Source organism: Limulus polyphemus, unplaced genomic scaffold (assembly GCF_000517525.1).
Source record: "Limulus polyphemus unplaced genomic scaffold, Limulus_polyphemus-2.1.2 Scaffold1025, whole genome shotgun sequence".
Lineage (NCBI taxonomy): Eukaryota > Metazoa > Arthropoda > Merostomata > Xiphosura > Limulidae > Limulus > Limulus polyphemus.
The window spans coordinates 253,738-268,346 of record NW_013666635.1 but is presented as its reverse complement, the minus strand read 5'-3'; the positions used below and the strand labels follow the sequence as shown (position 1 = coordinate 268,346).

General features: G+C 34.6%; 1 protein-coding gene across 2 annotated transcripts in view; it reads left to right on the top strand.

The window, feature by feature from the left end:
- The first annotated feature begins 410 nt into the window (after nucleotides 1-410).
- Nucleotides 411-14,609, top strand: part of LOC106461757 (Krueppel-like factor 6) — a 115,450-nt gene continuing 101,251 nt past the window's right edge. The window contains exon 1 of one of the 2 annotated variants that reach the window (XM_013921604.2): nucleotides 411-874. In XM_013921604.2, coding sequence (XP_013777058.1) covers nucleotides 704-874 — 171 coding nt within the window. In that variant the 5' untranslated portion in view covers nucleotides 411-703. The remainder of the gene's footprint in view (nucleotides 875-14,609) is intronic. The other variant, XM_022388791.1, reaches the window with a different exon arrangement.

The window sequence follows — 14,609 nt, the reverse complement described above, 5'->3', positions numbered from 1 at the left end:
GATACTATATATCATGAAGTTAATGACAGAATGTTTTACTCAAACAAAGTAGTTATTAGATCACGAAACAGATAAAAGTATTTCTATACATAAAAATTAAAATGTTCATGAAATTTTAATTTGTCATCACTTCAAATTACTGATTTATGCACTAGTGTCATTGGTCGTTGTTACGTGCTACATATAATTAGTAATACACTTTCTATTTTTTATACTCTCGTTCCTGAATATTTATATTTAATAATAAGTCGATACTTGACAAACTTCGCTAAAGACGTTTCAGTATTATAGTGTTGATATTTCAAACAATCTGACCAGAAGATGCTCTAAAAGTACGACTTTCCCTTTAGAACTTAGCATATGCCCCCTCATTTTCAACAAGCTCAGTTGGAATGTGCTGCTTGCTGCCTGCAGACAAGAACGAGGCTCGAAGAGAGCTTGTAAACATATTCCGCTTATAGCGACTAGAGACTCGTAGTTAGTACCATGGTGGTGCAGCCTATCGAGCAGTTTACTGCCGACTGGTGCTGCTGGGCTGATGTCAGAATGGAAATATGTTAGTGTAGCCTGTAGGCAGCCTACCGGAGGTTCCTTCTATTTGTAGCGTGACAGTCACTCGGACTTATAAGTGACCGTGGTTTTCAAACTGAGCATTAAACGTATGATTTCACTCGGTACAGGAATCATGCAGGATTACTAGTTAATGCTGCCAGGAGATCAGTATAACAGCAGTTTAACACTTAATTCAAATCCAAAAGGTTTAGTGGAAAATATGGATGTGCTACCGAGCGGAGGAATCTTCGGCGAACTTCAGGTGGTTCATGACACGGGGTACTTCTCGGCTCAGCCTTCTCTGGAAGATCGATGGCAGCAGGTAGGTCGAAACCCTTTACTTGTAAATACCCGCCAATCAAAATATTGCTGGGCTCATCTCTGTCTGAATAGCGGATAACGTCGAGGCGTCAAGCGGGCAAGTACCTTCGGTTTTTGTGTAGACACTTTTATCGAAATATATACGTCTTGTGTCAGCACAGATGAAATTAACTTTTAAGAATAAATAATAACACTTAATGATTATATCAGTTTTTAATATAAGATTTTGATTCTTGTAAGAATAACTCCAACAACTGGTAGTTGTTGGACTGTTCGATTAGTACTATGTAGTGTTATAACTCTATACGGTCGCGGACTAATAGATTCCATCTCGGTCTAGACGATATACAATTTAGTAATGCAGAAGCATAAAATTATATAATAACTTCGGGGGACACCAACGTCGACATGTTTTCGTGATGATCATTGAAAGTATGCATATGCCAGACCAGTGCTTAACGTAATGTATTTTATTATGAAACAGTATGAACATACACATGAAAATGTAAATCATTAGTCACCGTATTTTAGATACGTAAAAGATTAAGCACCCAAAAAAACAAAACAAAAACCATTATCGTAACGTTATTAGAAGCTAATTTGATAAGACATGGTGTTAACCAAAGTGCCGCTGGTTAGTTACTTTGTATAAATTCGGTAAAAATAGAACAATGTAAAGACACATAAGTTGGGCACCTAACAGTTTTTTTAACGTAGCTTCACTGTATACTAAGACTCCAATTCTGTGATCAAAGAGTTAGTATTGTTGTTTAATTCATATGGTTTTGAGGGCTTTATAACCTCAGCCTGAAATGAGTGTTATGGAATTATTCGCACGAAAAACTTAAATTATAATTTGTATTGATCAACTGTATAGTTTATATGTGTGGAGACGTTATAACTTGCCAGACAGTGTAAGTTGTGTAATGACCGTCTGTTACCGTTATTAAGGTGTATTCGTACTTCTTATACCAGCATTGAGCTATGCTAGTGATAAGCCTAAAGTGTTACCAATATCATATTTTAATGGTGTTCAGTTGTTACTACTGGTGAATTATATTTACGTTAATCTGTCACTTGTGGTTCAACAGTTAACACTGGTGAGTTTTCACTTTGCTCAACAATCACCACTGTTGTTGATGATTTTTGGGTTTTTATTTGCTGCTAATTTGTCACCACTGATAAACTGTGTGTTTGTGTTAACCTGTCACACTTATAATATTTGTTTATTGTACGCAACAAGTGAGTTGTCTTCCTGATCACAATTTACCTTTACAACTTAATAGTGGTTACCTGTGATGATTTTCTTTGTCACTAGTAGTGAATTGGGTTGGTGATCATCCATTTGTCACCACTGGTAAATTTGTTTGTTTATGTTTGTCACTTCTGTTGAGTTGTGTTGGTTTTCATTCGTCACCATTAATGATATAAGTTGGTGATCATCCGTTTGTCACCACTGGTAAATTTGTTTGTTTATGTTTGTCACTTCTGGTGAGTTGTGTTGGTTTTCATTCGTCACCATTAATGATATGAGTTGGTGATCATCCGTTTGTCACCACTGGTAAACTTGTTTGTTTATGTTTGTCACTTCTAGTGAGTTGTGTTGGTTTTCATTCGTCACCATTAATGATATAAGTTGGTGATCATCCGTTTGTCACCACTGGTAAATGTGTTTGTTTATGTTTGTCACTTCTGGTGAGTTGTGTTGGTGTTCAACCGTCACCACTAAATATTTGTGTATGTGTTAATCTATCAGCTATGATAATTGACTTATCATTGATGGGTTGTGTTACTACTGTTAAGCTGCATTGTTAGTCACTTGTGTCATCTTTGCTGAGTTCATCATTGGTAGGTTCTGTTGGCATTAATTTGTTACCAATAGTGAACTTATTTCATGGTACTCATCTGGCATGACTGGTAAGTGTTATTGGCGTTAATCTGTTTAAAAAGTTTTGTTTCAAGTCTCTCATATATCACCATCTTTAATGTTTATGATTGTACCCTCCCTCTTTACGTTTGTTTCTATTTTTCTGCCAATCACTACTGGATTGATTTGTTTGTTTCCACTAATCAGGTTTATTTCCGGTTATTTATTTATTTACCTCCATCTGAAGAGACTTATTTCAAGACTCATACCGGTTGCCCGAGGTGAAGTTAGTTTAAGAATATATTTGTCACCAGTTGTAAAATGTTTGTTTTAAAATGATTCTCCTTCTTCACTGATCTAATTAATTTGTGCTTTTTTTACACAAACTAATCATGTATATTTAAACGTGTTCATACATTATTGATGGTTGGTTTTGTTTTATCTCCTATGTCACCTCTGCATCTGCTAAAGTTTGTTTCTAGTTGCTCAAGTGACTCATTTAATACCAATTGTTATCAGTTATTTTGATCTGAATCGTTTAGATTTTTTCTTAATTTCTTAACGATGTGAACAATATAATAAGTTCTAATCTGTTATGGTTATCTTATTATAATACATGTAGCCATTTGAAATAAATATCTTATACAATGTCACAATTGTTGTTTAATGTTTTTACCCTACTTTATAATCGTTTTGTGTAAGTTACTATCGTGCGAGAATTGTTATTTCTAAACAATATATATGTTTATATTTAAACATTATATATTTACATATTACAATATTTGAATGAAAATTTTAGTGACTATTCAAAGTACTTGGATAATAAAGATTACCAGTTTTGAATTTAACACTCTCAAATTCACCTCTTTGGTATTATTTGTAGTAAAAATGACGTAGATCGTTAAGTGACTGTTTGCAGTCTGGAATGTTTCATGACATCTCGTCATTATCCAAGGTTCAAAGATTAATGCGGTGTAGAAGCGAATCTAACCACAAATCTAGAAGCACTATGGTGCCTCCAGACAAGTTAAGAAGGATGTCATGACTCACCACACAGGAACGAACTCTTATCCAACTTTTGCCATATCTGTTCCAGATACTGAAATGCCACTATTCATGTGTTTATAAACATATCCAATCACAGGATCATCTCTGTTTGACATTAGGAGAAATGAAAATACGGTAGAATTATTATTGTTTGTGTCCTTCTTCTTACTGAAGACCTGCATGAAACACAATTCCACGGGTACGTGTAAATCTGAACTGGTGTTTGACAACTGTAACACATATATATTTATTGTTATTTTGATTTTTATAACTCTAATGTTCAATTGCTCTCCAAAGCCACAAGATTACGCTACGCTGTTAAGGTCCTTCTTCTTACTGAAGACCTGCATGAAACACAATTCCACGGGTACGTGTAAATCTGAACTGGTGTTTGACAACTGTAACACATATATATATTATTGTTATTTTGATTTTTATAACTCTAATGTTCAATTGCTCTCCAAAGCCACAAGATTACGCTACGCTGTTAAGGTCCTTCTGGACATTCTGAAATGAGGGAATGGTGTAGTACCTAAAAAGCTGCATCGGTGTTGTTAGTGTCCCCTGACGTCTGGGATTCGAACCACACTTCGAATTGAATCTTATTCTCCGTTACTTGAAAAAAAAATAATATTCAACACGGGAAGTAGTGATATCTAATCATAACATGTTCATGTACAAAATAGTCAAGTTGAAATAAATGGGTCATCCATTTAAAGATGTGTCATTAAATACTTCTATAAAAGAGCAAACAAGTTAAACAAGAAAATATTAATGAAGGTCCACCCTTTTATTGCAACTGGAATAAGCAGCAATATGAACATAAGAAAAAGGAGAGCAAGTTTTTTTTATTTAACTTTTACATTACATATTTACAGAGATTGGCCTTTTACATAGCTTCTTTAATATCACATCTGTATATAACTTGTACATGATAAATGTTTTCATCAGATAATTCAATTTTTTTGGAGATGGGGAGATCAAGTTATATTATCACGTGATATTTTTAATATTTCTGATTCTAAATATCGTAGTTTGTTTTGAATCTGAATTTCAGAAACTGTGGATGTCAAAATTATTGTTGTGCGGTTCAGTGTTGTTTGGATAAAATAAAAAGTGGGAAATTAATTGTTTTGTTTTAAGTTTACTTACTAATTAAGTATTATTCTTTTACAAGCTACATCTATTACATTAAGGAAGATTTGTTTTTAGAACAGGTATGACGTATTGACCACTGGAGCAATAATTTTCCAGTACACAAGTTTTAAATACATTGTTAGATTGTTGATTTAAATACTAATACTTTCTTTACCGTTAAAACTTATGTACTTGAGAATGACCGCTCCAATTGAAACGTCCTACCTGTTCTGAAAACAAATCTTACTTACTGTAAAAGCTGTACCTTGTAAGAGAATAAAGGTGGGAAAGTCTCGATGATCTGTATATCAAGAGACACTTACTAACGATTCCTAGTTATACCTATGTACTTACAGAAAGCATTCGCATTCACTCACAATTATTATGGAACTACAGTATATCAATCTCATGAGTGTGGTTGATATACTGTAGTTCTATAATAAATATGAGTTGACTAGCTGACAAACACAATTCTCCAGTGGAATCTGCCACTCTTTTGTAACGAACCAACAACACATACAAACAGTCGTTCTTATCTCGTATAGTACAAAAACTTAACAGAAATAACTAATGTGTAACATACTGTAGTTCTATAATGATCGTGTGGTTTATATACTGTAGTTCTATGATATTAGTGTGGTTGATATACTGTAGTTTTATAATAATCGTGTGGTTGATATACTGTAATTCTATAATAATCATGAGATTGATATACTGTAGTTTTATAATAATCGTGTGGTTGATATACTGTAATTCTATAATAATAGTGTGGTTGATATACTGTAGTTCTATAATAATCTGGTGGTTATTTCATTTTTCAGTCTTTCTCACTACTTCTCTATCGCAACATAATAGTTGATTCATATATTCAGTGGATTTTTATAAAAACATTTTCTGTTTGTTTTGGACGTAATTAGGAATACAAAACTATTTTTTATGGTTATGAAAAACTTCGGCGACGTCTGCTCAATTGTTACTCTAGTGAGAGAATGACTAAACAAACTTCGGTCAGGAAGTTGACATCATAGCCAAATTTGGAAATTACATAAATATACCAGCCAATCAGGCGCCGCATGAACTTGCATCCATGGTAACCTCGTGGTCTGGCTAGTAAACAGTCGTGTTTGAGATATTTCCGTGAAGCGTCGTTATATTGCGCGAACATAACAATATACTTTGAACATGTCTACATGTGTCACTTACGCACTTGAGTGTTTTAGAACTGGGTTTCGTTTCACCATTATAATACATTTATAGTGTTTGAAATAGAAAGCAATATCAAACTAAATATTTATAATGTGTGTGTTTGTGACTGATACTAGTTTTGTAAACGCTGTTCTAATCTCTAGGAAATTTATGTATATTTTACTCTTCATTCTTGTTTTCAAATTATTAATAAACGAAGAAGCGTTTATCTTAGTACAAAAACATGACTTAAGTACAAACTTCTTTTTAACAACTATCTATATACAACTATATCTATATACTTATCAGTGTGTGTTTGCCTAGTTTTTGACCAAGAACTGTGTTGTGCTCTTTCCATTAGTGCCTTATTCGGTGAGACGTCTTTAAACATAGTTTTATAGACGTTTCCGTAGACATCCAAATATTTTACACAAGCATTGAAAATGCACTAAGCCTTTTATATAGCCAACATTAATTTATTGTGACAAGTAAAACGATCCAGTTCTCGAAAAATTTTCTGTATGTGTTACCGTGTATTAATGAATCTTGTTATCTTAGTTCAAAAGGTTGTATTTAAGGTTGTCCGGCAGATTTTTTAAGGAAGGGGTGGGGTGGGGGCCCTCAGAACTGAATTTCATAATAAGTCAAATATAAATCAATACTATTTATTAACTACGGTTTTAGCAATATACAAACACAATCTTTGGGTGAATGATATAACAAATACTAATTCTAATATATATGAAAAATATAAATAATAACATCGAATTTTTGTTCAATGGCCGAGCAGATGTTCGTCCCCCCAGTGATACAGCGGAATGTCTGCGGACTAATACTCCTAGAAACCTGATTTCGATACCCGTGGTGGGCAGAGCACAGATAGCCCTTTGTTTAGCTTTATGCTTAATAACAAACAACAGCAAATATTTATGAAAGAAGAAGCTGTAAGAAAGTTATAATGAGAAACTACAAAATAATAGGTTTATATGAAAAGACTAAAATCGGAGGTGTCATGGCGACAGTTTCAAACATATTTTACAATGAAACATCCAGTTTTTGATTATTTGTTTTTGTTGTTGTTTTTCTCTTAATCGGGGTCTCATTCGTACTGATTCCTCAGCATACGAAAAAAAAAAGAAGAATCTTGGTATATCACACCTCATAAAGAAATGTCAGAAGAGGAATCTGGGTATATTAAACCTCATAAAGACAATGTCAAAGGAATCTGAATATATCAAATCTCATAAAGAATTTTCAGAAGAATCCGAGTATATCAAATTTCATAAAGAAATATCAGAAGAATCCGAGTATATCAAATTTCATAAAGAAATGCCAGAAAAATCTGGGTATATCAAACCTCGTAAAAATGTCAGATAATCTGGGTATATCAAATCTTATAAAGAAATGCCAGAGGAATCTGATAATATCAAATTTTATAAAAAAATGCCAGAGGAATCTGATAATATCAAATCTCATAAAGAAATGTCAGAGGAATCTGGGTATATTAGGTCTCATAAAAACATGCTAGATAATATTTTAGCCCTCTCTATTTGCACGTAAAGTGGCATAACTCGGGTAATTTTCCTATGTTTTATTCAACCTGGTTAACTTGTAATGCTTCGCGAATGATTAATTAACTGCATACTAGGCAGTGGTCATTGATGTCACGTGCTCTCGATTTACGTTTAAGTATTATATATGTGAGGTAATGAAATACGTGAGTATTTTAACTTAAAGTGTACCAAATCATTTCACATAGAAAACTTTAACATCCTATTGTTAATATAATCATTTGCGACCAAAGAAAAAAAACTGTGAGAAAAACAGAAATTAAAATAAAACAGTCATGTACACATCACAAAAAGGCTAATACAAAAGAAACGACTATACATTTTTTTTTAGGTTTCCAAAATGTCACGGTTAAGCGAAGGCTGAAAGTTTGCCATGTGTTGTCAGACTGATGAATCATTCATGGACAATCTCAAATATTCTGCGCTCTTCTTCTTTTAACAACCACTTTGTCTTCACAAACGGATACGTTTAAATCGGACAACAGAAAATATACAATAAAATACGCAGTACAGATCTGTGAAAGTATTTGATCGGTTTGAGTGGAATGAGATATCCCTATGATGGTACTAAGAAATCCTGTTTGTTTGTTTCTAATTTGACCGGAAATAGAAAATATAATATAAAATATAGATCAGACTTCCTACGAAATTTAAATCCATTTTTACAGAAAAAAACCTCATTTGCTCCACTCCAGACTGCTACTTGTTTGTTCCTTTACTCGAAGGTTATATGGATTAGACCGAACAACAGGTCTTTAAGCTTGCCTCCCCCACCAACTCTAAAGTTAACCAAACCTGGCACATATTTAACTTTAAAGTTGGTGTGTGGGGGAGGGGGGGGGTTAAAAGAGCAAGTTCACGAACTTCCAAACAACAGGATAGCCAAGAATGTCCTTGAGTGTTGAAATAAACAGAAATGCCACTCTCAAAATACATAAACATGTAGATTTAACCGATTTCATTAGTTCCAAACAGGATTTTACGTTGTGATTTCACTTCTTTATATTGAAAATTACTGCAAGCATCTAACTGTTGGTCACTGTCAAGGCTGTGGCATTATCGTAAAGCACATCCAGGACTTGTCAGCTTTTTTACAACCTCGAAATCAACAAACTAAGAAACAAACAGAGTAACTCTTGGATACCTAAATGCGTATTACATTTCACTGTGTTCGAAGTATGAAGTAGAACAGTGTCGACCAGACTATATTATTACATCGTATTACATTTCACTGTGTTTGAAGTATGAAGTAGAACAGTATCGACCAGACTATATTATTACATTATATTACATTTCACTGTGTTTGAAGTGTGAAGTAGAACAGTGTCGACCAGACTATATTATTACATCGTATTACATTTCACTGTGTTCGAAGTATGAAGTAGAACAGTATCGATCAGACTATATTATTACATCGTATTACATTTCACTGTGTTCGAAGTATGAAGTAGAACAGTATCGATCAGACTATATTATTACATCGTATTACATTTCACTGTGTTCGAAGTATGAAGTAGAACACTATCGACCAGACTATACTATTACATCGTATTACATTTCACTGTGTTCGAAGTATGAAGTGGAACAGTATCGACCAGACTATATTATTACATCGTATTACATTTCACTGTGTTCGAAGTATGAAGTAGAACAGTATCGACCAGACTATACTATTACATCGTATTACATTGCACTGTGTTTGAAGTATGAAGTAGAACAGTATCGACCAGACTATATTATTACATCGTATTACATTTCACTGTGTTTGAAGTATGAAGTAGAACAGTATCGACCAGACTATATTATTACATTGATGAATTGATAATATGAAATTACAATATCACGATATTGTAACGTTTAAACGAAAGAAGTGGAGTGTTTCACTTCATATATTAGCATATGTTGTTATTGCTTTTGCGCCACAATGGGCTATTTGCGCTTTATCTACCGAGGGGAATCGAATCCAGGATTTTAGCGTTGTAAGTCCGTAAGCTTAGCACTTACCCACAGATGTACACACTAAACTTAATATGTGTAACCTAGCATGGGTTTGAAGAGTTTAATGTTTATAATATCATGTAATTTTATTGGAAGTTATAATCCATTTAAGATTGTAACGTTTATTATAATAACAGAACATCATGGCCTGTTTCAAATTTAATTTTTCAAACGTTTTTTACGATAACTGCTGTTTTAAAAACACTCCTAAGACTAGCTCCAGTGTTAAATATATACTTATGAAGTCTGTGAACCTTGATGGCTGATCCTAATGAGCCAGGAACGTCTAATTAATTCATTGTATGAGTACATTCTATTCAAGCATTCTAGCATAGTTTAAAGTCATTTTCATAACTGGCCATTCACGGTGACATAGGTAAAGGTATCTCTAATTCCAAAGTGACAACACTAACATAATGTGCTTTCTTTTAACTTCTCTGTATGCACGCATACACCAGTTATTAAGGAACAAATGTATGTGCGCATGAATGACATAATCCAGTCCTAGTCCATTACTTTGTACATCGTTTTAACTGTAATACCTTACTGTCTATGACATTTGAAAATTGACAAATTTTATCCTTCTAAAATTGTTAAACGGTAGATATTTATTCAAATATATTCAGGAATATTCTTCAAACGTGTTCGTGAAGGTCTTCTGTACTTAGATGATGTTCTTGTGAACAGTAATTAACTAATTGTAAGATTCAGTTCTTGAATTATTCCTTTGGACTAATGTTACATATCACAGTGGTCATCGTATAAAACAAATACCCCTTGTCCAGATTTTTGTGTTGTTTCTCTCCTGTGACATTGGCTACACTGAAGCGGAGGGGTGATGTAAAGGTTTGTATAAGTTAGCAGGAGATGTGAGTTAATATCCTCCTGAATATGTATAGTGAGGATCATTATTGACTTAAGAAATCTAGTATTGTGAAATATTACACTAGTATTTCGGCCTCACTTGAAAAGGTGCTATGGACACAATTGTACTGTCTTTTGTCGAGTTAATACACAATTATTCTGTCTCTTACCACGTGAAGGCCTAAACTTCCTCAGTCCAGCAGCCAAAGAGGTTAATCTTGAGCATATAAACTTACTAAGCCAAACTGCTATAGGACGTTTTGATTGTTTGTGTAAGAAATAAAGGTTTATTTTATTTCTTTTACACTCGCGTTCGAGCTTTGATGTCCACGTTCAGTTTATTCATTCACAGACAAGGCTTTCTAAACCTCCCATACTGCAGATTTGCCCCCAGCTTTGCCCGTGATCGTGGATTTACTTTTCTTCATTTTGTATCAAAAGTGTTTATTTGTTTTGTTTGCCTTTCTACTTGCTTTGAGTTTCAAAATTGTGACCATGGAAGATGAGTTTCTAAGCCAATAGGAAATTTATGGTAAAGATGATGAAGCTGCATTTCAGGTGAACGCAAAGTCTGAGAGTGTAGCAAGAACAAACCCCTTCTTCTGAACAAAGGACTCTTACAAGCGATGGTGAAAGCTATGCCCACACTCATTATACATTCTCAGGACCAAGAAGTTAAAAGTGATATGGGGGACCCTGGCTCTCACGTCAACACTACTAGGTATTCAATAGTGTTTGGCAGCAAGGATGGATCATGATGATGTTGTCCTGTCTGGGAATCACAAGACCAGCTTGTGTGGTTTCTTCTGTGACACTTACGTATCTCGTGATTATCCTCAGTCATTTACAAAGACTCTGCTGCACAGAAGAAGAGACATTAGTACCTGTATGCTATTCTGTTTCACACTGATAGTGAAGTGTAAGAATTTAGTTCACCAGTTTTTAAAAGGGTACCATAGAAGGTTCTGGAATGGTTAGGTTTGATCTTATGAAGTACCGAGAAATCAATATGGCCAAATTCAAGACTCTAATGCTTGGGCCCTACCAGAAGCAGAGTGCTTATGCAGACAATCTGAGCATATCATCCATGGATCGTGAAGAAGCTCTTATCAAAAGTTCCTATAAGGTACCAAATAAACCCATACGTCATCACATGAGGCTTAAGGATATTATCCCTAATCAAATCTGTTACTGTGGTGACATGGTTCGAGGAGGTTACATTAAGCTAAATTCTGAAATCAAATAAAGAACAAGAACAGTGGTTATTGTAGCTAATTCTGCTCCTGAACAGTTTTAAGGGTCAACATGCAATGACCGGCAAGACTCGACCAAAATTTCAGCCAACAGTTCCGTTACTTCAAACGTCACAAAGTGTTGTGTTGTAACTGTCATAATTCCCTATAAAACAACATGGATTCCCTGATATAGTTGACATAACTATATCATTTACACAGCAGGAGATCTCCTCGAATATTGCCTAGATCGTGACGGATGTTTGACTTGTCTTACCAAACCCCTGGATGTTTGTTGTCAATATTCTGGGAGCAGTGAGCACAAATTGTGATCTATCTGATGCTGCAACCAAAGTAAGAGGGTCAACGACAAGAAATAGCTGCAGCTATTCCTGCTAATTTAAAGTGAAGCCAGGATTTTTGACAGTTAACATAAACTTTGTTCTGGCAGATGGTAATAAGCTAGATGTTAGCAGATAGATCTATTTCTGATCGTACCTTGGTATTGTTCATACCTTAGTATTGTCGCTCATCATACGAAGGCAGTCATCTCTGATCTTGGTTCAGGCATTCATAACTTTGGAATGGATCTGCTGGAAAAGTTGTCAACCAATTTCACCTGAACAACAGATGAGCTGCAGTTCTAAAGAATAACAATGTTCAGATAAGATTGTCTTCAAATAAAGCCAACTGCATACATGCATGTTGAGAAGTAGAACGTATCACTTCCCAATGCTCGAGGAGGTTTTGTGGCATGTTCACATTCAGTATAGTGTATTGGTATTGTCTGTTTCGGTGATAGAATTGATAATAGAAGAAACACTATGACACTGCTCTTGCACGAGTAATTAATTATTTGCTTGAGTGTGAACACTGTGCCAACGCTGATACGTAATTCAGTTATTCAGCTTCTAGTTAGAATGGTTATCAGAAAGATAACAAGCGTAGAATGTCAAAAACCAGCTGTATCACATCCATAAACCAAATGCTCCATTTACAATAATCTGAGGTGGCTGGTTACAAGTTGTGTTACCATTCTGAGCTCAATCCAGAGGCAGAAACTCAGTTAATCACTCATTGAGTTTGCTAAATGTTTGTAGAGCTAGAGGACCATTGGGGTAGGGCACTTACAAGCATACTGTTTACCTGTGTCTTATAAAACAACGGCCGCTTTATTTTGTATTTTGGGTTTATCCTGCTTTCATTCTGCTTAATATTATGTAATATTTGCCGCTATTAAGTTGTTCTTATTTTTAATGTATAATGAATACATTCTTTTATCTGGCGTTTTATTTAATTTTGTTCAGTATACTAGTTCTGCAACTTGAATTAATTATAGTGCTTTACGTCTGATCTTACTGATTTTAACTGTAAATACCACACTCCTGCTTAACCCTTCTGTACCAAGTGTTATTCGTTTCTTTGAGCAATGCCTTGGTTTTGTAAATAAATTTATATTGTATTATTTACTTGTTTGTTTTTAAGCACAAAGTTACACAATGGGCTGTCTGTGTTCTATCCACCACAAGTATTGAAACCAGACTTTTAGCGTTATAAGCCCCAGACTTACCGCTGAACCACCAGGGGGCTAAACAAAGTTGTAAGTAAATACAACGTGTTAGATACAGTAAAAAAACCTTGACAGTGACCCGTCTACTGTATTAGACAATAATATAACTACACATGCATGCTCTTATGTTTTACATAGTTATACTAGTTGTGGCTCTTCATTTGGTAGGCCCATCAGCAATAAACTAGAGCTGACATTTGGTAGGCCCATCAGCAATAAACTAGAGCTGATATTTGGTAGGCCCATCAGCAATAAACTAGAGCTGACATTTGGTAGGCCCATCAGCAATAAACTTAGAGCTGACTGAGCTGCGGAATGAAACACTGAATTCAGTAAATATTTCATCATTTCAGGCATCTTTATTAAAATTACATTTGCTGATATTTCACCATGAGTAATGTTTCTCTTACATTTGTCTACCTTTCAACACAAAAAGGAAACCACGATTGCAACTATGAATGCTTGCACTACTAATTCCTGGAATATCAATGCAGTAATTGAACGAGAGATGATTTTCATTGAATAATTAACCATACTGTGTACTCAGATCATAACATGTTGAGCTGTCATCAGAAGATGTAATTAATGATGATGCTTTAGATGGTCTTAGCCTAGACGATGTTTAATGTTTAGTACATCCTGCCATCTTCAGTTAATGATATGATTGTCACAACAAAAAGAAATATTTCAGTGGTCATCATCGAAGATTTGATAAAAACTACCATAGTTCCCCAGGGTCTACGTCTACTCAAGGACGTTTCATTAACGTGCGCGCGTGCACGCACACACACATATACACACTTTCATGCTAAGTGGCTGATTTAACTTGTAAAGCTTGAGTTATAAATAAAATTAAAAGTTTGTTTTCTTACAAGAGATGAATGCACATTCTATTTTTAGTTGTCAACAAGCGTTATTATTGTTTTCAAGGTGACTAAATGTGACTTTCAGTGCATGTGATTAATCCTATATATATATATCAACAGTCTATTAACTACTTGGCAAACACTGACTAGAACAAGTGTTGGCAAGACAAATAATACGATTGTATTTTATACAGAAATCACTGGCTTGAACCGTACTGAGTGGGTGGTGTGTTAAGGTCAGCTGTTAGTTTAGTTACTTTCCTAACGATTGTATTTTATACAGAAATCACTGGCTTGAACCGTACTGAGTGGGTGGTGTGTTAAGGTCAGCTGTTAGTTTAGTTACTTTCCTAACGATTGTATTTTATACAGAAATCACTGGCTTGAACCGTACTGAGT